Source organism: Papilio xuthus, unplaced genomic scaffold (assembly GCF_000836235.2).
Source record: "Papilio xuthus unplaced genomic scaffold, Pxut_1.1 DF827777.1, whole genome shotgun sequence".
Classification (NCBI taxonomy): domain Eukaryota; kingdom Metazoa; phylum Arthropoda; class Insecta; order Lepidoptera; family Papilionidae; genus Papilio; species Papilio xuthus.
In genome coordinates, this window is record NW_013530872.1 from 2,437,999 (window position 1) to 2,463,120 (window position 25,122).

A 25,122-nucleotide genomic window follows, 5' to 3' on the forward strand; every position below is an offset into this window, starting at 1 on the left:
ACGCGCCGGTGCGTTTTATTACGATTTCAAATAAATTTGCGAGATATACGCACAGAAACGAAATTAGTTTTTTACATTACGCACAGAAAATCTGTTTTAGAATTTGTGATTTTTTTAATTTGCGACTGGATTTGGGTTAATGTTTATTGCGCTTGTGTAAGTTTTTATGTATGTAGGTTTGTATATGTTAATAAAAAAAGTGTTAATTTAAAATGTGATAAGAATGGTTTGAAGTCTCTCTCGCCATTACTTTTTTCAAGAATATTTTAAATTAAAAAGAGGTTTTTTTTTTAATTTTTAAGAAATGTAATATATTATATGTTTTGAAACACAGGTGTTTTTTCAAATGTTAGGATTTTTTCAATAGTTTTAAGTAAAAAAATTGCTTTAATTAGATTTTTTTTATTTGGAAGTCGTGTACATTACAATATGGCACTTCGTTCCGTTACTTATTAAAAAAACATTATAAAAAAACTTAAAATTACTTATATAAATATTTATATAATAATAATAATGAAATACTGGTTACATCGTTTTTAAATTAAATACTCATTCCTGAAGGTTTTACGTCTTACCAAAATAAATATAAAATATTGTAAGCGTTTACATACGAAATACAAACATCGTACAGTCTACTTAAATTATATGGTTCTCGCAAATATCAAATTAATTTGAAATACAATTTTTTTTTACATTTTTTCATCTTCTAAAAGTAAATATACATATTTTTATTAACATAAAATTTGTTAATTTATGTAATATTGCTACATTACATATTTTGATTGATAATTAGTTTTGCGTTATACAATTAAATTGTGTGCGAGGACAAAATACAGATTTGTACCTAGATTGTTTTATGTGCCAAAATAATAAACATTGTAAATAACATTGTGATAGCTTCTAAAACTATTTATTTAGGCTCAACTATCATCTAAAATCTAAATGATTCTTATTATAATATTATTTATGGATGATAAGAAATCTTTGTCATAATTTTACTTTACCTAAAATCTGCCTGTTAATTCCAAGTGTACTTTAACAATCGGAATTCTGTAGATTTTTTACAATCTGCGTCTTAGTTGCAAGATAACCGAATAGCTTTACTTTGGGTTAAAGCCGGAAACGTCATGCATGGAATTCGCACTAGAGCGAGGTTTTTATTACAAAGACCTTGTGTCTTGGTTACTAAGAACACTAATGGGCTTTATCTGAATTAGGTTCGATAGCACGACAAGCGTTACAACAGTACTTTCTAAAGGGCGGTACAACACAATTCCTTTTTAGCTGGTCTCGTGCGAATAGCTCGCAGTACTGCGTGCCGTCAGTGGCAGGGCAGTGCGTATGCGGCCGCTCTGAGGGTGGGCAGTGCCGCACCCTACAGCGGCGCCGATGCTCGCGCGGTTTCGGCCCGCACAACGCCTCATCTGGCGCCGGACACACCAGTGGCTGATGGGAGACACCTCGCCCACATGTAGCGGAACACTGAAATGTCGTATATTATGATGATTTATACTTTAACTCAAGTCTCGAGTGATTTATGTCTTAATATCGACTGCCAGTATGTAACTTTGTATGGATTGCGTGAAAGGTAACATGATGACTTAGTCTGTATAGACTGAAATAGATCGATTGGAAATAAAACTTGGCGTGTCGACCCCAACTACAATGATTATGATCCAACTCAACATGGGATCGGCACGCATGCGAAGGACAAAGAGATGATGATATTGACAACCTTTGGTGTAGATTTTTATTATTAAGATTTAGAAACCGTACATAAACAAAGCAGTAATTCTTAAAATTCTTTTGTACCCAAAACTGATTGGAGTTCTAAAACACTTATAGTATGGTTAGAAGACTAAGGTATATACCGGAGTCCAGGGCATCTCCTGCCAGTACGCCGGACAGGGTAGACGGTTACATGACTGCTGTTTGTCCGGCTTGCTAGGCGGACACAGCGCTGGTGAAACGCTACGCCGTATCAGCTCTTTTTTTGTTAATACACTGCAAAAAATAGCAAAACAGTTGTATTTTTTTTATTTTATTATTTTTTAATATTACTACTATATTTTAGTAGATTAGTTCCTATAGAACAATTTATACGTTTTTTTTCGGAAAGAATAATTTGGAAAAACTTTATTAAAAGTATTTAATAATAAAGTACCTAATGTTAGCAGGTACACAAAATAATTGTCTCTCTTGCACGCCCTCGGCGCCGCAGGTCGCGCTGCATTCCTCCCAGTCGCCCGGTGCCCACATAAATTCACAACTAGAAATAGTAAAAGTACTAAAGTTAGTTTATTATACCTTGGTGTTACCGCCACTCGTTTGGCCTCTTGTCTTAAAAAAACAATTAATAAACACTTGTAAAACTTCTAGATTGTGAAGTCTAGTATACAGAATTGTATGCATTCTTGGCTTTCATCTCATTTCATACAATTCAAACTATTTACGGTGAAATACAGACGTTTATTTTTGCAGTAAATTAATGTTACGAGTGGAGACGTGTTTTTTTTGTATTATAAGCAGTTCAAAGTTTATGTGGCAAAAGCAATTCTTTGAAGACGTAACTGAGACGAGATTTGGGATTCCGCTATTTGCAATTGAAATTTACACTTATTGTATCAAATTTTAAGACACTTTTTTATTTGATACTAATGAAAAGATTTGTAGTATTATGGAAAAGTGATTATAAATTACAATTTTTAACACAGCTTTATTTCTAAATATTTTAAAGGTTCAATGACCTTTTTTTTATCTTTTGATCTTTTGCAAAAAAAGGCTCAGCAAGAAAACTTTTATGAGAAATAATTCTCTTCGCCTTTTAATGACCTTCTTTAAACCGTAAAATGTCTAAGTTTTCAAATTCCAATTGCGTTAATTGTATTTATGTTTCTCAGTTTATAGTTGAACACTTGGTACCCCTAATACGCAATTCACAACTAAGCAAACAGTCGTAAACACTAACAAATGCCCATTATCACAGTAATTAGTTGTAGTCTGCCAACAAAATAGATTTCGCAGCGAATAGCGTCCATTATTGGACCATTAATTACGATGTTAACGTAAGTTACTGACTTCTATTTCAGACAAATATCAGCTAGTCTTGTTTCGTTAATAACTTGTTACAATATTGTTTGCCACGTTTTATTATGCTAACTTCTTTTTTCGGCACATTTTTTAAATGAACTTATTAAATGTACACAAAGTTACTGATTAAAATAAATCATTGTTTTACTTGTAGTAATAACAATAATAAAAAAAGACTCTTAATTAAATGTTACTACACAATATCGGAAGATAAGATAAGTGATAATTTAGACTTAACTGATTAACTTTTCTCTTCTACGGCCGTGACTTAACTCCATCTATCGGTTCCTAATTTTTGTATCAGGGCTTCTTTAATGAAGATTAAATGATAATTAACGATCAATTTATAAAGCATTTATAGGGTACCTATGTGAGTTACAACGTTCGTAACGCGCTGGAGGGCAGTTTTGTTCGCGTGGACACCTCTGTCGCACCACGCGCATGCCACCGCCGCACGACGCCGAGCATGGCCCCCGCTCTCCTGACCATCTATATAACAAAATAGTATACGTTTGGTGCCTATTTCCACTAAGCCGACATTTGTACAACAGTCGCATTGGAAATAAGACGCGGAACTCCACAAAGATACGAGAAATCTGTTGTCTGCTATAAGCAAAAAGCATTTTATTTTCATGCTCTTCAAATGGTCTAGTAACACCACTCTCAGTACACTCTCTCTGTCTATTGCTTATGTTTGAACTCTTGAAAAAAAAGAATGTGTAATCTAGGACTACAAAGTCCTAGTCCGTTTTATGTTGTCAATGAAATGTAAAATGTATTTCCGAGTATAGCTTAACGTTTGCCACATGGTCTCAGTTTAATGCGGGCTCTGGTATGGCAGGAAGCCAATTTGCTTGAGATATGTGTGTTTTACGACATGCGGGTTGTACCGCATTACTAGACCTCTTCAAAATTAACATAGTAAAAAGTTTATTATGCTACGCTTCTATATAAACGTGTAGGAGTTTTAGTTTAACATGATAATAGTAACAATTAACAAAAATAAAAGTAATTAAAGAATATTTTTATTGATTAGATTTTGCGTAATACAGAATTTTATAGCAAAGAGCAAATATATTTGTATTTCTTCACTCGCTATAACTAGGACAGTGATATACAGAGTGTTTACTTTTTCAACCAGAATATAATAATGCGTTGTCCATACCTGTATTCCATTGGTCGCGCTCTAGGTGCGGGCGTGCTGTAGTTAACTGAAACTTCAACTGATAGTTTCTCCTCCACCGGCCTCTCGGGGACAGCCTAGAAATGAAAACATTATATTTACGAGGAATTCACTAAATATTGACTGGGTAAAACTACACATTTTATAATTAACAAAGCAATTAGCTTACTCCTTACTAATATTATAAATGCGGATGTTTAGATGGATGGATAGATGGATGTTTGTTTGAAGGTATCTTCAAAACAGCTGAACGGATCTCGATGAAATTTGGAATACATATAGGATATATTCTGGAAGAACACTTAGGAGGGTCGGGCGATAGCATATTCAACCGACAAAATGTTTTTGTACGGGTTTCTCAACAGTGTAAACTAATGGTTATCATAAAATCTATTAGTTTTTTAGAATCCAACAATAGTGTGTTGTTCTAAATCACAAGACTAGCGTTCTTAAGTATTGCTAAATGGATAACATTTTATTTTACAATAAAATTAATTGAATTCAATACAAATTAGAAGCAAAACTTTTACAACCATTGTAACAAAACGATTAAAACTTTACATTAAAGGCGTTACGGTGATTTCTCGCAAAGTTTGAGATCCCAGTTAAAAACATTGTTGAATAATTAAAGCTGTCTACGCTGTAACCCTCGTCATGAAACGATTCGCTTCGTTAAGCATTTAGTAGTTGGATCCCTTTGTCGGAGTAAGACGATTATTTTTCAGAGGATTTAAACTTCAAAAGCCAAGAAAGTACTTTTTAAGGAGACGTATCGGACGTTTTAAGAGCAAATATACAAGTTTAGACAAAAACCTTTTTCCAGATTTCTCATTTTGGTCTTCATACTCTATACAGAAATTTTAATTGAAAGATGTGTTATGTAATATTAAAAATAAATAATTTTACTACTATTCTCTTGTTACTGTGGCGATTTTTTTTTTATATAAATGTGAGGAAAATCCGTACGAAATCTGTACAACATTGATTTTAAAATAACATTTATGTACTTTATTTACCATTTAAAATAAAACAGATAACAAAGTCAGATTTATCATCGGTCTTCGCATTCTAAATGCCAATTTCACTCACCATAATCATTAAATCGGTCTGTAGTCGAGAGTCTGATGTTATAAAGATGTCGGTGTCGGTTTGCTTCCACCGCACCTGACTCCCCGCAGCCACAACTTCCCCCTCCCATCCATACCTCTCGCCCTCTTTTATATTTATCACATTGCTATCCACTTCTATTATCTGCAGGTTCTGTGGTACATTGGGATCGTACTTCAGGTACTTATCCTCTTTATTGTCCAGTTCAAATCGTCTGGAATGATGTTTCGTCAGCTCCAAGATCGGTCTGTTTTTTTTACGTTCCCGGATCGCGATGTTCAGTGCTACCGGTGTGGTTAGGTGGACAGACAGCAAGCGAGCTTCGTGGGGTATCACCGTCAAACGTGTCCAACCTGAACCGAGAAGATTTAACATCTATTTAAAAATAATTAGTAAACAAATACACTAAACTCTCCTTATTCGCGATTCAATTGCGGCCATAAAAATTATGACTAGTACATTGATTCATGATTATTTCTTTCCGAAATTTTTGAACGTAATCCCACATCAAATTGTGGGGATACAACATATGTGGATTCCTGGATCGTGGCATAAATATTTGCGGAACATAACCCCGCGAATAGTGACATCTGTGACAGTGTAATTATAACAGTCGGGTTTCGACAAATATCTGTCCATTTCTTCGTATGTTTCATAATATGTATTTTTAACTTTATACTACACTCACGAGTACTATTTATTATGCAATGTCAAGGAGGCGAAAGATACACAACGCACTCAAGCGATAATAAAATAAACATTTGTGAGATACGCAAATATTTAGTCTCGACTATGTTCGAGTTTACCACATCTATCAGACTATGTGAGATCATCAAAGTAAAAGAAAAGACGTTAAATACTTTTTATGTGCTGAAAAAACCTTACTCATCACCAACCTAATACTACAAAAATCATTGTTTGTTTGTCAGCTATCCATCCACACCTATAAACAATTATTTAGTTTGTGATAAAGGTATGGTAGAGTACTGAGTTTACGATTTCTTACAAAAATTTCTAAATTGGATGAATAATTAACACGTTCCCTGCGCCATCACTTTCAAAAAACTTTCAGCTGGTGCTTTGGAGACCTAAAAGATCTCCAAACTAACCTACCATTTGGTGCGTTTGAGACCTAATCGGTCTCCTAAAGATACAGTTTTCAAAATAGTTTATATCTTCTAAAAAAACAATCAAATATATTTGGAAGTTTTTGTGGGTGAAAGATAGCCTATTGCTTTATATTTTGCTAGGTTCGCACGCAGTTATGACATTTGAATAAACTACAAAAACCAAAAAAAAAAATGATATCGATTGTATCTCGTACCGCAACGGAAGATAGTTCAATATGTGTAGTAAGTAGTGATGGGAATAAAATAATATCTCAGTTATCGATTGAAAAAGTTTTATTAATTATGCAAAGTGTTTTTCATTAAAACATGGTAAGCACATTGATTGCTTGCATTGCGCGCAAATAGTAACAATTCGTTTAGTTTTTTTAGAAGCGTCAGTGCTGTTTAATGTGCGTCGTAATTTTTCGTAACAACCCACACAACGTCTTTTTTTGTCGCCACGTTGGAAAACATGATCAGCGTTGATTTTTTGTTGGAAATCTCACCAAAATAAAGAGATTTTTTACACTTTTTTCTTTTAAAAGCACTCATTGTATAACAAAAATAATAATCAACACGTAGGTATATACGCGAGTGTTATTTTGCAAACGTGCGCGCGACCTCCCACGTCGATGCTAGGACAACACTAAAACGAGTCACGCAGCGCCCGCGCCGCCCACCTTCCCTCTCTTGCGTCGACGAGGCGTACGATTCCACGAGTACCGACATATCTCCTAACGCAAGGAATGAAAATAATTACAGTACTGTGCGTTAGGGACCTAATCCATCTCTAATTTCTTTTTTAATGTCCTTGAATTCATCTTTAAGTAGGAAGCAAATATGTATATTTGTCCTACTCATACCTAAAGAACTTTACACGTTAGATCCTCCCGCAAGGAGTGAAACAACACTATTATATTCAACGCACAATACAAAAGTCCTGCAAGAGATCTGATAGATCTCGTAATGCAACGAACGTGTTAAAACATGATTTATGTTTAAAATAAAAGTTGCTCACAATTCTGTGGCATTTTCTCAGTTTGAATTTTATTATGTGGCCAGCTTTATTTGTAGATTTCAACTATTTTCTTATCTTACTTCTTACTAATATTGTAAATACGATTTTTTTATGGATGGATGTTCGTTTGAAGATATCTCCAGAACGGCTGCATGGATCACGTTGAAATTTGGTATAGACGTAGAACATAGTCTGGAAGAACACATAGGCTATTAATTCAGTTTTACTTTTTAATTTTACGTGGGTAAAATCGCCAGCTAGTTATTGATACGTTTTTAAACGTTACCTTTTCCAAGTGTTCGTGTATAAACATGTGTGTTGTTGTTACAGTAACCATCTGGGCACCAGTTGCACGCCGGATCCGTAGCGTTACATTGTCCTTTGACACATGTTCCCTGTTAATATGTTACAGATATTTATATCAATAAATAACTTCCTGAGTAAGCGGATTGGTGGGAAAATCTATATTAACATTGAAAATTGATACATGCTTTTGCTTATTTACTTTTTTATATTTTTGGTTTGTCTATGCTATATTTCGGTGTTATGGTGTATTTAAAAGACGTAATAATACAGAATGTAATAATAATAAGCGTGTTATTGACTTTATACTGAGGTCATCAAACTCAAAATTTATCAAGGGTGAAAAAAATTAGGTTATATTATATTGCTTCATATAAATGTTTTTTTGAATGTTGGTGTATGCAATTTTAAATCCAATTTTTTTGTTTTTTTTTTTGTAATCTGTTTCGGTATACAAATTTAATTCTATCTGACTGAAATTCCTGTATCTTAAATACCATGAAATTAGGAGCTGTCAAAATGTGATGAAGGTGGAAACCTTAGTTATTAAAATTACATTAAATTTTATGCTTAGTTATATAAAGTATTAAAGAGTATTTTTTCTTTCCAGATCATATCAGAGCAAGAATAACTAAAACTTGGTAAGTAATTCATCAATCTTTATACTATACTTACAAAAAATAGTAATAAATGTTTGTATGATTAACAAACATATCTATGTGTTCGTAAAATAATTATGTCTGTAAGTTGATTCTATCGAATGTTGATGTTTACAATTCCTAGAACTAATGCGATAGTTGCAGACTTCAATTGTTGCGTCGCTAGTAATAGATTTCATAAGAATTAATCCCTCAATATAATAAGTAGACTTAAACTTGGTAGTATTTACAAAAATATGTTGATTATTTTACGCTTTAGTTAACTCTTCTCGCTACTCGTTTATTTTGGTATTCTTTTAAAATTATCTATTAAAAAACTAAAATTTCTATTACCTGCGAGCAAAGGTCAAACGGCCTCTGGTAACTGCAGGGTGCACCGTCAGGAAGATGTCCAAATTTAGAAGGCTCCCCTCCTGCGTAGTCCACACACCACGCTTCGCAGTTTTTTGACTCTGTCCATTAAAACAAACAGATAAGAAACTTGTGATCGCTTGTAGAGAAAAGTCCTTGAACTTAATATCGCGTCGGACATAAAATCTCAATGTTTAAACTCCATTTTTCATCTCATTGCTGTACAGCAAACATAAAGTACACTTGAACGCATACAAAATTACTTCGTCAATCAGCGCTGACCTTTAAATTGAAACCTTTAATGTACATCATATGTTAGAACGAGCTCATTAATTTTTTCTTCGAACCTTCATCGGTTGAGTTACTCAATACAGTATCATGTTCGTGAGCTGTCAGTCTTCGTTGGTACAGTCGGGTGCAACAAGTTGGTACGGTGTAGCATAAATAGTTGGTACAGTGGTGTGAAAAAACTTGGTACAGTCAAGTGCATTGATGCATTACCATCTGCATGCACATGGGGTATGAGGTGGCTGGCTTGGCGCACGCACATGTCAGCGCGGATGTCCCGCGTGGCCGCACACGCAGATCCCTTCCAGCACACCGATACTTGCGAGCCGGCGCCCTCGCAAGAACTCTCAGAACCAGCCCTGTAATTTAAATTACTTATTTCCCTCTTCCACTAAGCTGATGTAAGATTTGAAGATCACCAGTGGAAATAGTACATTACAATGCTTATCATGGCTAGTCCAGGTAGTGGAAAATATATGTTATAACATACGTTTTGTATCAAATAAAAAAAGAAACATTCTTGAAAATGCATATGAAATGTAATGTTATATAATATCTTTCCTCTATGTACAGTGGCTTGTAAAAGTAATTTAGAGGTAATCGTTTGTGAAGACAAGCCAATCCATCCGTATCCAGTCATGTCGCTTATTTGTTGTACGCCCGTGTTTACAGATTGAAGCCGATTTGATGGATGGAGCGAGTAAGAGCTTTACTGAGCTCTACTTGCTTTAGTTGCAAAAAACCTCTATTATTTCATTTTACATTAGATAGTTTCACAAACATTTAAATTAAAGCTATGCAAGCTTGTCATATATCTTAAGTATGATGATTTAAATTGTTTCTTCAAAATTTCCATGTAACAAAAGTTTGAAAGCATATCACGCAAACGTTTCAGTATGTCATATTAAATACTTGCGTTACAATATCAAATACAGGAAAAACTTTTGATTATAGAGTATAAATTCTTTTGTTAGTATTCTTTGGACACAAACTATCTTTGGCGTCTTCTGAACATGTAGGAAAGTAACATCACAATCCAGTACTTTAGGAACGTATAGGGAACAAACATACAAACATTGATTTTTATTTACTACTTGCTTACCCTTTGTACCGACAACGTCGTGTGCGTGTCCGTATGCCGTAGCCGCAGTCAGCGCCGCACTCGCTCCACGCCCCCCACTCTCCCCATTCCGCAGTACCCGGACCTTCTCCTTCGTGCACCTTGCCTTCGCCCCCATGACCCGGCATCAGCTCGCATACATGGTCCACGCACCACTGTAGAATTATTAACTACATGAATATCTTAATAGAGCATACTGCATCCAATAAGCAGATCCTCTGGTTATTAAGTTATATTAGACGACCCGTTGCGTTTGCTCCCTTCTACTTCCACTTAATGCTTGTCTTCTATGGTCGTGGTATTGTACTGGGCGAGCCAGCTGTGGAACAGATGTTGTTGTTCCTAGCGTCTACCACTGTTAATGTTGCGTTGCTTTTGTTTGTTTTCTTAGATAACTGTGATTTACATTTTTAAGAGGTAAATAAAATGAATCGTGTAAATATTCATTTATTAACCCACATTTTACTACAGAAAATCGTTACGAGAAAACCAGTACTTTGAAGAAATATTGTATAGGCTTATTTTCAAGTAAAAATATTTAAGATGGAAAAAAAATTGCAGATTTAAAAATTTTATCCTTATACTAACAGTTTTTATTTTTTATTTTCCTCTTCATGTTATTCTCTACAATGCACACAATCCTATAAAAACATAATCCATCAATGGATTTATGAAATATTTATATCCATTGGGTGGTCATAAAAGGAGGTCCGTTGTTTTGCGAGGCGTATAAAGCGATATTACATTTCTCCGTGAATTGGTAACCCTACACCTTCAAAGTGCAGCGCCCTCTAGCACGGGATGTTGGTCAATGGACGGCGTATATGTGCACGTAATACTAAAGGGCTTATTGGTATCACATATTCCAGCCCTGACTTCCTGTGCTTTAAAAAAAATAACCATAAACAACTTACACAATGGCAATACAATTTGCAATATTCTTTACAAATAGTAAATATCTTTCAATTCTACCTGAATTGTGCTCGATAGGTAATTTATTTAAGCTAGCATTTGACAAGTCCAAAAAAACAAACGTTTTTGTGCATAAAAATTCTATTCCAAATTCAAAATTAAAATATTGTAAGTACTAATAATCTAGGACCACTGATCTTTATAAATGGATAGGCGATTGCTTGGAAATTATTGCTTTTACTGCGTTCCGATTCAAACGCACCTGTTGATGTTAAGTCACATTAAATTCTATCTATATTATGAATCCACACCACCGCTACAATCACGATCATCAGCGACAAAGTGACGATAGTCAAATTCCCACAATATAATACATCGTACAGCCAGTCCTTTTATTGAGGTCAGTGCATAGTATTGAATCATATTTCTGTACCCAGAATATCTCACACGTGTATTAAGCAAATCAATTCTTATTTCAAGCTCGAAATGCATTCAAAAAGGGTTTCAATGAATTTATGCGGACGCACGAACGCGCGGCGTGTACAAATGGTACGTTGGTAGAATCCATACTGACCATCATATCTGCATTATTACGTTGGAATACATTTTTGCAGTGCACTGAGTACTGAGCACTTAGTATACACGCGCTTTCTAGGGTCGTGATGCAAGCGTGGATCGTGAAGCATTAATTAAATCCACATTGCACGCTACTATCTCTGTTTTATGGTACATACTTTGTAACGTGTACTTTTTTAATTTTGAGATAATATTCATCAAAGTATCGACATCAAAATTGTATTTTACGTATGAATATTAAAATACATATTAATTTCTAGGTTAGAAAGATTTGTTAGGTCGGTAAAATCCGGCTCAAACGATCTCTATGAAATTTAACATAGATGTAGAACATAATCTGAAAGCACACATAGGTTGCAATTATTTTTATTTTATGTCGTGCAGATGAAATCGCGGGCAACAGCTAGTATTTTAATATTATATTACATCACTGTTGCGTTTTATAACACTTGTTATCAACGGATGCAATTTTACGATGTGATTGCATTGAACCATATTTATGAAGACTAACAGAGCTTTTAGACATCTGTTTTCAAACACTTAGGCGTCTGTAACATGCAATGTATGTCTTTCAAACTGCAAATATGATATTGCATTTAGTAACACGTGTTTGTTAATCAAATAATCTTTTTAACGTATAACAAACACCCAAATGATCCTACGGAATAGAGACGCAAGATCGTGGAGGGCCTTATGAATCTTTAAAGTCCCGTAAAGCCCTTGCGTCCATGACCATAGTGTTTTGTAAATAACTAAAAATTAAAAAAAAAATCTAACTCAATATTGTAATTTAGTATAAGGAATGTGTGCGAAAGAGTACGGACTAAGAGTCTGTAGATTCCATTTGTAATAATAACAAAGGGAATCAAACGACATTAAAATTTTACGTATTATTAAAAATTCTTTAGTTATAACCCTAATAAATTAAGAAAGGATATAGTTATTTTTGTTTTGAAATAACTTAAGAGCACTATTAAATTAAAAAGATAATAATATGTAATATCAAAACAAATTGATGTAAACATACCCGATATTTGCTAATTTCAGATCGCGATTTAATGTGTTGTGTGTTTCCATTGCTCGTCATCTCAATTTTTTAATGGAATAAGAGTTATAACAACTTGTTTTCGTACAAATATTTTGAGCAGTTGATAGCAAAGTACACTCAGCCTCTTCAAGGTTTATCAAATGATAAAGCAAATGTTTGTAGTCAACAAACCAAGGCGAAATATCTTTAAGTTATTTGCCAACCGATAGCCATATCAGGACTAAGTGTACTGTGTGATAATCATAGTAGAAAAACCAGTCCCAAGAATACAACTTGTATTGATGAACTTACTTCTAAGTATATCGTTTATAATCAGTTAGTTTTTTATTAACTCAACCTATAATACGTTCAACTTGTCTGGGAAAATGTTGGGCCATGCCTTAAACGTACAAATAAAGCAGTTTACAGTACTGGTTGTAATACAGCTCTAAGGTTCAAAGAATAATAAAATACCTCCATTTATAGATACCAAGGAGTTTTTATTAAATTATCGGTATTTAATATCATATTGCAATAGGACAAATAATATGTCTGTATGCAAGTTAAAAGAAATTGTGTCTAAAATAATAACTAAAATTTTTTTCGTGCAACATTTTTAAATGCCAAAGTACTCTGACTCCATATTGAATCCGAGCGCAAAAATGTCTCCATTTCATACGTCAGAACTAAGTGGTTGGATTTATGAACGGCACGTACGAACGCGTACTAACCTCGGTGAAAAGAGAACACATAATATAACAGTCCAGGAGCATTAACTTTGCATTTTTGTACAATATATCAGATTGATATGGATACAGTATTCTGTTATTCAGAATAATTTTATATTTGTAGAAGAAATAAAAAGAGTTTCTTTGACATAATGTAACAGTAATTTTTACAACTGGCCACCTACCTATCGCTAACTCTATTTGGAAAGAATCAATTAAAATGATATACATTATATTTTATAAACAAATTAAAACATTTGTATATGATTACAAATTAAATATTTAATTTAAAGCCAAAAAATGTGTATTATTATTTATATTAACATGTTTCTACATATTCTGGTCCATTACTGTTGCACTTACCCTATTAGTGCCGCATCGAGTGCCCTCTAGCGGGGGCGCGCGCTTGGAGCGGCAGACATGCGGTACGGAGCGATGTGCACACCATAGTTTGGCACACACCGACCGCATCTTTATGGACTTGCACACAGAGAACCTGACAACAAACAGAACTGTCAAATTTCATCTTGTCAAATGTCGCAATGAGAGTCTTCGATTTGTTCCCACATGCGCTAATTTCGTTATTGTTTCATTGATTGTCAATAGCAAATCTTCGGTTTTGAATCTGGCATGATGCTTGATATCCATGAGATTAATGTTTAAGCGTCTTTTGGGTTTACTTTTCATGCGTGATATATTTTTATTTAAAGAAGAAGGCATATTACGAAATTCACGAGTAATTATATTCTTTATGTAGAAGACAATAGTATTAAGCAAACGTAAAAGCAATTATGTTCAATTATTTCAACTGAGCCATCCCATACCGCAGATAACAATCTAAGGTCCTTTGTTCAAGATAATTAGCCTCAAATTATAGTTTCGAATTGGGCGCAGCCCGAATTCCTGTGACTCATACGCTACAAACAATTGACTCAACTTCCGTACATAGGTGTTTAATGGTGTTCCTTTTATATACACATATGACATGCTGAGCTCAGTCGGCCAAGGTCTCATAGGTCTTTTCTGTACAATTTAGAGCTAGAAACAAATAAGGACTTATGAATTTGTACTAATGATACATCGTACTTCTATGTTTTATATTTTAGTATTCTTTTCGTCTTTAATCGTCAGTTAAAACACATTTCGTTATCTTTTGAAACTCTTCTTTATACTTATGTTCCCCTTTAAGCATACTTTTTTATTATTTTAGCATTTTGTAATTTTAAATGTGCCGTAAAGATTCGGATGGAATATATTAATAACTATAAATTGTCTATGAATATTTCGAGTAGTTTAAACAACAAATTTAATATAGTCTCATGGTTATACCACTAAAATATCCTTGTAATTTGGCTTGTAAGAAATCTATTTAATGAAGTCACTATTTGCTAGTTAATACCTATTTCCACTTATAAGAAGATGCGCGCGATCTGCCGCGTTCAATCGCAATTTACATAGAAATTCTTGTTTTATTACTGGCGCGACCACGACTGCTATAAGCATGTTAGCTAAATTATGCAGTGTTACGCAGCTAAGCACCCAGTGTAAATAGACACTTATAATAAAGATCGGCCATTTACTATGGTATTATATGAGAATAACTTGCTATTTGTCAGTTTTTATTAATATTAGTTTCAACAAATGTGTTCGCTTCGCTCGATTTAACAAATAACGTGTGAGTCATGTTCTACGCTTCGTTGAAAACTTAACTATGCCACTCAAGTTCTTTATTATTTCCTTGTTGATGTCACACGAATAGATAAATCACATTTTTATTATATACTACCAATGTCTTTGACTTTGTCCGCGTGAAATACTGTCTTTGGGTAGCATTTTCATTCACCTTTTCAACCCTTCTTTCGTGTTAAAAAGGCCTTATACTATCTGTGTACCAAATTTCATTTAAATCGGTTGAGTAGTTTTTGCGTGAAAGAAGGACAGACAGAGTTACTTTCACATTTATAATATTAGTAAGGAATAGGCTATAGTATCGTCTGGCTTAAAATATACTTATTACTCAATTAGCAATAACTTGCGATATTTGCATGGACATAAGTTATATTCTTTAAAAGATTATTCAGATTTTTGTTCATCGGGGAACTCTTGTTTTTGAGCACCCAGTAATGGTACGGCAATAAAAATACTGCAATAATCTAGATGGTCAGCTTCTAATGTGGACCTTAAATGTCTCATCTACCTAACTGACAATATCATAGCTAGACCAAAATTAAATACAGGCTACAGTAGTAAAAAAAAGTTACAATTAGCAATATTCTTTTAAATAAAGATTTACTCATATCTGATTAAGTATATTTTTTCTACATTTTTATAGGTAATATCTATTGTGAGGATTTATAAGAAAAAGTCAATTTTCCTCTAGTAATAATAAAAGTAACTATTCGCTCGGCTGACGAGTGCCCGCGAATTTCATTATACGTAAATGGATTATCGGAGAAATCTCTGCTCCAGCTGTCGCCTCGCAACAGGCCCTGTATTTGGCAACTCTTATTGAGACGGACAAGTCGACATGTTGTAGCGAGCCAATTACTAGCGTGTTTACCCTTATTCTGGTTTCTTAATATTGTTGAATTTTATGTTAGTACTAAAAAAATCGTACTTTATTAAATTATTTATTTAACTGCGGGTTATAAATTAATTAAATTCATTGGGACGTGACCTTATATGACCTTGAATATCTAAAAATGCTTACATAAAGATAGAAGTAATGTAACATTGACCTTTCGATCTGCTTATGGATAAAAAATAGCCATCGAAGTATATAATGTGAAGCTATGTATTCAGTCAGTAAATAAATCATTATTTTTGACTGACGAAATGCAACTAAATTCTAGCTAAAATGATAAATAATTGGAAATAACCTAATTTCATAACATCAGCAGGAAACAACGTATCAATATTTATGATAAGCATTGCCCGCTGTGCAGGAGAAATGCATGAAGCACTAATTTTAGAAATCGCATCCTAGAATTATGTACAATGTCTAATGTTTTATTTATTTCGTCACTAAATATTTGGCTGTTCAAATCAAAATAAACACAATGTTACTATTCCTTGAATAAAGAACTATTTGAGATATTTTATGTTACGAAAAAGAAAATCTGTTTGTTTCTGTTTAACGCGCTAACTACTTAATCCATTTTAAAATATCTTCTAGCATTTTGATGGTTGGTAAGTTGGGCTTATAACGAAAATTCTTCGTGTTATGTTTAATTTTTTACCCCAGGGAAACCTGGGTAGTGTGGTCAGGTTGATGTCCTGGCTACTTACCCTTCACCGAATTCAGTCCGGCACTGCTCGTCCATTGTAAAGTGAAAGTTGGCAAGTTCTTTGGCACCTCCGAGTTCCACACCTTCGTCCTGACTTCGCTCGTGTAAGCACCACCACTTCCTGGACCAAACAATAATGTCGTTCAACTAAACATATATGAAGTAAGTTATATCACAAGGTGGCAAACGAACGAGCGGCCACCTGAAATCGCTGAAATAGCGAAGTGACCGTTGCCCATAGACATACGCAATTGCATATGCGTTGCCTACCTTTAATCGACGGAGGTGAGGATGCACAGAAAGAAGATATTTTCCCTTTCCATGCATCGTCTCATCCAGAAAGTCCACTTTTAGTTCCCATCCTTTCCTTATAAGGAAAAGGGTGGGAAGGGAAAGATAACTAAATTAGGCCTCCGGGACGCACACTCATCAGACGAAACGCGGAATAGCTTCCACTTGACGCCTGTCTTCTGTGTGGTCGTGGTACTTCACCAGGCGAGACGAGCCAATTCGTTCGGGATTGTCATTATATAAGATGGACAAAGCAAGTTCATTATCTATTCGACTTCTTGGTCATAACCGTAATTCCATTGTAACTTGTAGTAAACAATACCTTAATGTTCTAACATAGGATATATTTTCCCTTACATTAGATGCCCAATGGCTATCATGTCTAGTGTAATGTAATGCTTACTTTGACTTCTCGTGGAACTGTTCCTTGGAGCACGAGGACCATGAAAAGTGATGCATCGTGGCGAGGACTGTGGGAGCCATCACCGAACCCCTCTCTGAATCCGACTGGCATTGCCCTTCACCATCGTGGGTTAGACCCAAGCTAAGAACCAAAGATATATACTGATAATAGCATTTAACCCGCAGTTCCACTATGCTATATTTAAGCGGTTCGTGCTATTTCCACAAGCATAATCGTGATTGACATAGAAGTAATTAGCCCTCAGGTATAGTCACATTCAAACATCATAACAAAATAATTAAAAACATAGTCTTGTCTTTATTAAGCCTTTAATACTACAAGGTTGATTTCAAGCTTCGTAAAGACTTCCAACTTAAATTAAAAGATCAATTATCTTTTACTTTACTAATTTTGATTTTACTAAATTCGACCTTTTCGTCACTAATTTAAGATACATTTTTATTTAGCATCACCTATTCTCGTCCAAAATTTCTCATGGGTATTAAAGATATTAATTCTCGCTATGTGATATCTTGACTCCATGACGCATGACACCATTATCTTTCATACTAAATATGACGAGCGCAAAGTCCGTGCGGTGCGGTCGCTTTGAAAATTATCGGATACATAACAACCGAAAACTTAGTAATAAGTTCCACAACCCTCTCATATAAAACCTTTTTTTACTAAACAATCTGTTTAAAAAAAAATATAGTAACATTCTTACATATCGGACAAAAAATATTTTGGTTACTTTTAAGCTTTAAAATCAATCAATTTTTTTTTAATTCCAAACAAAAAAAGCGATATTCGTTAGACAAAACCAATTTATAAAATTTATCCTTTATAATATTTAAATCATTCAATTAAACAAATAAATGGTATTCAGCTAAAATCTAACCTAAACGAAGATCAAATTTCCCTTAGTAAGATTTAGGAATCTGTTCAAATGAAATTTGAATCGTCACTAAACGAGGGAATAGCCTTAATTAAGTTTAAAATAAATCCATCCAGCTTAAAGTGAGGGACGTTCCCGAAACAAAGTTCTCGCAAATTCAAATCTGTTTGTCGAATCCGATTTGTATTTTCATTAACTCTATAAGGATTAGAAGGTACTAGAATAATTAAGTAATTTCAAAATACAAAACCTTAGTCAAGAGCGTCGGTGGCTCAAGGGTCAAGCACTAGACTTGCAATCTGCAGGTCCTGGGTTCGAATCCCGCCATGTACCAATGTGTTTATCGATTTCCTATTTACATATGTACATTTATCCGACGTTCTTACGGCGAAGGAAAACATCGTGATGCAACCTGCACATATCTGAGAAGAAATTCAAAGATATGTGTGAAGTCAACCAACCCGCACTCGGCCAGCGTGGTTGACTATGGCCTAATCACCCTTAATTTAGGGTAGGATCCGAGCCCCTCGGTGGGGACGTATAGTGAGCTGATGATGATGAAAACCTTAGTTATCAATACCTTTTCCACCTACGACTACCTAAACCTTTTTCATCTATACATCTATTACAAAACAGTATTGTTGAGTTTTAAAAATCACTATAATTTAAACAAATTATTTTCTTTATTTTATTGATTAAAAAATATTATTTTAAGGCAAACATAAATGTAACATATATATGAGACTGAAAAAATAATCTACATGATTCCATAAAATTGTACATTACTCATTAGACGTTTATAACCGTGAGGTCGTCATACTTTGTTTTCCTTAACCGATAAACTAACCACATACACTCGTTAAACTGATCAATGAAGTTTAATATAGAATTTGGCAAACATATTTTAAAATAAAATAAAATAAACAAACAAAAATATACGAAATAAATGCAGAATTTGATTCTTAATCGGATAAAACAATCCAATATAAATTCTTGGTTGTCACGAATGGAATGTCTTTGATACTGCATTTAAATTTACATTACAGAGGGCTCCGGTTGCTGAAACAGACGAACAAAAACATATCGACATCCCTCTCATTCTATTTAAAAAAAGCAGAAATAGGAATATGTTTCTGTAAGAGTTTTTGGCCAGTAAAAACTGACAGGTATAGATACCATTTTAGTTCAGCAAATTATAAAACGTCATTGGTGTCCGCGATTTGATTTGGGTAAGACTGAAAGAGTGAATGAATGAGAATTTAAAATTTCTTACAACGATACCTCTTAAATTAAAAAGTTAAAGGAATTAAAAAATATAATTTTAGGATGCGCATAAATCAATTTATACTTTTTTTTCTCAATCCTAAAGAAATGTCTTCATAAACTTTGCCAGCGCAACTGAAACAGATCCCTCTTTGGTTTATCTAAAGCTTATCTTCTTAATCTTTATCACAAACCATAATCTGTGTCAGAGCATTATCGGACAAAGCCCTCAACAATTTCATTACAAATTCTTGTCTACTGGTGATCAACAAACCTAAGATGTACTTATTCTATTATTATATTCGCCATTTAAGATAAATCCTTACGATTTGGAAGACATCCAAGGTCGGAAATATTTCAAGACTTTACAGATTCATATAAAAGCCATGTTATAAAGAGCTTTTAACTCGACATAAAAAATCACAATCATTTGCGATTCGTAGTAAGATTAGAATTAAAATCGATATAATCTTTTGCGTTCTATTATTTAAATCAAAATTTAAATGTTAAGCTGAGTATTCTTGACTTGTAGTATAATGTTATACTCAGAAGTTATTACGACCATAGCTAAAAATTTACTCAGCTTTTTTTTACTTCTGCGTCATGAAACGTCGGGAAACTTCTATGCCTATGCTGCCTTATTTTCGTCCACTAAGCAGTCATATCGAGAAACATACAGCATATGTTTTGCTGTCATCTTCGTTATTGGATTCATATTTGGAAGATCGTGAAATACTTTTCCATATTTAGGGTACAGTTGTAGAAAGGAATTAGGTTACTAACTTCGTTCTTAGCTTTACTCAGATTTGAATTAATTAACTTCGCGTTTATTTCGAAAACAGGTTCTAAAATTAATTCCTTTGATGTATTCTAATGGGTCGTATAAAATTGAGGAAGTGTTAATTAATTTTCAACTTCATAATTCATTAGAGTACATGACCCAATTTATATTTACGTCACAGCGATAGATGTGATCAAAGAATTTGTTTGTACGAGTCTAGAGGGCATTTTATCAGTAGTTTATTATTGGTTTTAGTTTACATTTAGGCTGTTGAGATAAGCTTTACAAACATCGTAATTCATTTGAAGTTTTATTATCCTTGGTCGTTGCTACTATATGTTGTCCTTGAGTAAACATGACCGAGTTTGAACTATAGTAGTTTAAGCAAAATTCTATCATTTATTTAAAAGACGAAACTTAAAATAAAGCTTAAAATTTAAAATAGATCACATGATGATACTTTAATTAAAGGCATCCAGTGAAAGTTTATTTGCAACTTGAGTCGTAATTATTTGATGTTTAAAATGAAGAAAAACATGTAGATGACAATCCACGGCTTAATATAGTGGAACTAAAAATAACACAAAGCTCGTAATTACTACCGAGTCGGGAGCGAGGGGAGGTGCGCGGGAAGCTGGGGTGTAATACGTTTTTGTCCCCGGGGACCCTTGTTTAAGCCGATGACAGATGACCGCAGTGAGAACATATTTACTCAGAGTCACAGCATCCTCGTCAAAAGGTCACGCCGCGGGGTAAACTTGAAATATTATTAGCGCTCAACTAAATGAGAAAAGAAATTATCCGTCTTTCTTTCATGACTTTTATGATTTCTTAAATTATTTATTTCAACTAAGGACATTTTAAATCAAAATAATGAGATGTTTTTACATTACGTTTGATTTGCATTCATTAGAAATTCTTAGTGAAAATAGAGCGGAGTTTGTTGGAAAATATACCTATAGTAAAATAACGCTCAGTCTTTGCAATATCAAAAGTAAACGTCGAGAAATCTTCCAGTGAACCGATAAATTGCTTTCGATCCAAGTCAATAAAACCGTGGCTGATAGTAAACTTGCGTCGGAGAAACGCATCTGCATTACGAAATAACCTCGCGTGTCCACATCGTTCAGCTTTGAATCAATCGTCACAGAAATAACACTAGCCGTTATTCGGAACGTATATTTTTTGCTTCCTCTGATCACCAGCCATCAATCTCCCAGTAATTTCTTCCCTCTTGCATGCAAGCCACACACGTTAGGTGACATGACGGTTTCAACCTCACAGTCATTACCAAGTTTATATAACTCTGTACAATTGAATAACACGTACGAAAGAGTTTGCGTGTATGTTATGCATGTAAGATCAAAATCGTCAAGTCACCTAATGTTTGTTGCCTGCATTATTGATTGCGTAATGACATAATTACATACAGACCGATTTGTGAGAAAATTCATATTAAAAAGTCATCGACTTGAAAGCAAAGCCGTGTAATTTCAGTTCTTTCGAGGCGAAAAGTACCGTTTTAATGTCTTTCTGATTTATTTAATAATCGTAAAAGATTTTTTCTCGTGAACTTCGCTAAATTCGTTGACATCCGAAAATCTGATTTCATTTATTTTTTTGTTTTTGAATATGTGTCACGTTAAAGAAATTTCACAATTTGAAAAAATCACGTTCTTAAAAAAAATCGTCAATAGTACGCCAAGTTGTTCGAACCTCTAGTATCATAAGTCAATAGCTCTTTATTATTTATTAATGCAATTAAATAATTTTATGCCTTGCACAATATACATGATTGCTATGACAATATAATTTATTATATTGAGATTTATGTTGTGCCCATTATTGTTTTAATAAGTTGATTAATGATATGAGTGTCTTTAATAGCTTTATAATGAATGAAATTAATTGATAAGTTTTAACTTTCGACTATAAAAATTTTGTCGTTTGAAAATGTTTTACTTAATTGTCAACATTTTGAGTTTCTGATTCGGAGAAGTTGAGCCTAAACTTCGTAAGTCAGGGCTCAAAATCACGTGAAAAATGAAGAACATGTCCACTAAACTATGTACCTATGAATGCAAAGACGTTTTTTTTTCTAATAGATTTTATGGGCTTTAAAAAGCACAGGATGGGGTAAATTTTCTTAGAGCCAAGAAAATTAAATATTTTATGAATAACTCACAGGTGTCCAAGTTCGTGTGCTATTACAAAAGCACTTGTGAGCCCCTCGTCCCTGTCGATGGCGGCGGATCGCGTGCGGGTGCAGATTCCGCCGACGGAGGCGAAGCCCGAGGGCCCACCCAACGGCGCCCGCGTCAGCCATACAGTCGCGTCCCAACCCGTACTATCTATTTACAAAAAAACAATAAAAATCTACTGCAAAATAATAATCTCCGAGTCGAAATCCTACAGTTCATTTCATAAAAAATAATTTAATTGCAAAATGGTTGGCTCACGTCTTCCAGTAAATTTTTAAGAGTTCTCCGGCTTCATTCTTTGTATTTCAAATTAATAGGATACATACTTAATATTACTAATGTGTCGACAGTGTGAACTCAGTCTATTTATGCACATGTTGTGTTTTTATAAACTCGAAAAAGGCAAAAATAAAACTTTTTTTACTTCATTTTTTTTTTCTAAGAGCCTAATTCACGATGTCCATGTAAGTCCTGAATACGCCAAAATTCGCCAAATAAATCCCAGTCGTCGATGTTTCACAATCTCCAAATAAGTTGTGAAATGCAAAGTATTTTGATACAAAGAATTAAGTGTGACCTTAATTTATTCGTTATTTATCCAGCACATTACTTGGTCATTGTATAACAAATCCTTAATCACACTTTTTTCATAGAGAAAATGAATACAAATATAACAAAATATACGGAAATTATCAAACTGTAAAAATATCTAGAAACTATAAAAATGTCAAATATTTGCATGTAAATTTTTTCGAAAAGGAACTTCGAATAATCTATTGCCTATTTGTGTATTTTACTTAGCCTATGTTGAGGCTTGTCTTTGAATTTTTATTGAACATTATCTGACTTTAAATTAAATGTTAAGCATTTATAAATAAATAACTAACCTGCGGGTAACTTCATAAGATGTCTGTAGTTCCATTTATTTGCACCTTCTAATGACTTTCTCACGTTTCCATATTTTATAATCGGATCTTTTTCTTCGTACATAAACAAATTGTTGATGACGAGAGTTATGTTCGAATTGAGCGACGGGTCATTGAAGATGGCACTGACCTTTAAAGTATTACATAAATATGAGTTATCGGCCGCAGCACTTCGCAAACATCACGCTCCAACCATACTTACAATGTTCATTAGAGCTAAAATGTAATGCTTCACTCGCTCTTGACCGTGAAACTTCAACATCGTATGGTCGGCAACGATAGCCATTTCCAGCCACAGGCCCTTTACGCCTGGAATAAAATAATACAATGCATTTCCATTCACAATTGTGGGGTACCATTAAATCGTATATCACACTGGCACACACACCTGACACCGGCCGGGTCACCGCGCGCAAACCGTGAAAGTCTTGGACGGCATCAGAGTGGTCACTGTTACGCACGTGGACGTGCGGTGAGGGCGGCGAGGGTGGATCGTCGTCGAATTGAAGCTCGAGATCGGCGACCGTGTCACCGGTAAGGTTGTAGGCGGCTGGTGGATCTGACAGCACAACGTCGCGCCGTCGCAGCACGTGCGACTGCTTGCCCTGCGGCCGCGTCGGCTGTAGCACGAACTCCTCGCCGCCTACCTGCAGCAGCCCATACAGCTGCCCGCCACACTCCGTCACCGTCACCGAGGACGTGTCCTCGTACAGCACGCGCCCCGTGTAGAATTGGCACTCGGTGTAGTAAGGAGAGCGGATAGCGCGGTTCTCCTGCAGTTCGAGGTGCCAGCCGAATAGGTGCATATGGTGTATGGAGTGCGCGTGGCGCGTAGCGCGCGCGGGCGCTGTGGGCGAGAGCAGCAGCGGCCGGCTCGGCGGGCGCCAGGCCTGCGCGCCCGTCAGCAGCGTCAGCGCCCACAGCCAGCGCGCCATCGTCCGCGCGCTGCCGCCGGCTCCGCCTCTCTGCCCCTGCGCGTGCGCGAGCCCGTTGCCGCACGCCGTTGCCGCTGCGCTCACGCATCTACGCACATGGCGACCGTCTCGTCGCATGGAAGGTAAACGACTCCGCGCTCCGTAGATTGCATCGAGCCTCATGCCCCACGCCTCATGCGTCACTTAGTAAACAAAGGGCGAGCGCCTGTTTTGTTTTATAATCGCCGCGCGTGTTACACATGCGTAATTAGGTACGTATTTATTTGTATTACAAGTCTAACGTGTCTGCCTTAATAAATATACGTGTACGGCGTCTGGATGTAAAATAACGTGCTACTCTTTGTCGCAATTATCTTTGGTTTTAGAATCACAATTCAAAAAAGTTAATGACTTTAACTTCTCCTATAAGTATAGCGATGGAACGGCGAAGTTTCGCATTCTCTGAAGAATGGCGGTGGCCTTTGTCGGGGCATTTTTTTATCGAAATGAACTCGAGCAGTCGGAATGTGCGGCCGTAAAAATGTGACAGAAACGCGACATCGTATAAAATCTACAATGGTATTAATATCGGCAGACGACGGCAGATACTGCTCTTGTTTCATTACGAGCTATGAAAAAAAAATAATGAGCGACCGGCGGAATGGGAGAGCTCGCTCGGAATGCAAT

The 25,122-nt window shown here is 35.1% G+C and overlaps 1 protein-coding gene across 1 annotated transcript; it reads right to left on the minus strand.

Moving 5' to 3' along the window:
- Nucleotides 1-454: 454 nt before the first annotated feature.
- Nucleotides 455-24,668, minus strand: Adamts-1 (A disintegrin and metalloproteinase with thrombospondin motifs 1). The gene is made up of 17 exons (XM_013309611.1): nt 23,910-24,668; nt 23,724-23,830; nt 23,483-23,651; nt 22,580-22,745; nt 17,453-17,593; nt 16,760-16,879; nt 13,835-13,967; nt 10,211-10,383; nt 9,322-9,467; nt 8,803-8,921; nt 7,794-7,902; nt 5,363-5,733; nt 4,256-4,350; nt 3,457-3,579; nt 2,165-2,269; nt 1,872-2,004; nt 455-1,482 (listed from the first exon to the last, which is right to left on the minus strand). The coding sequence occupies exons 1-17, from the start codon at nt 24,616-24,618 to the stop codon at nt 1,195-1,197; spliced, it is 3,207 nt and encodes a 1,068-aa protein (XP_013165065.1). The 5' UTR covers nt 24,619-24,668; the 3' UTR covers nt 455-1,194.
- Nucleotides 24,669-25,122: the final 454 nt, after the last annotated feature.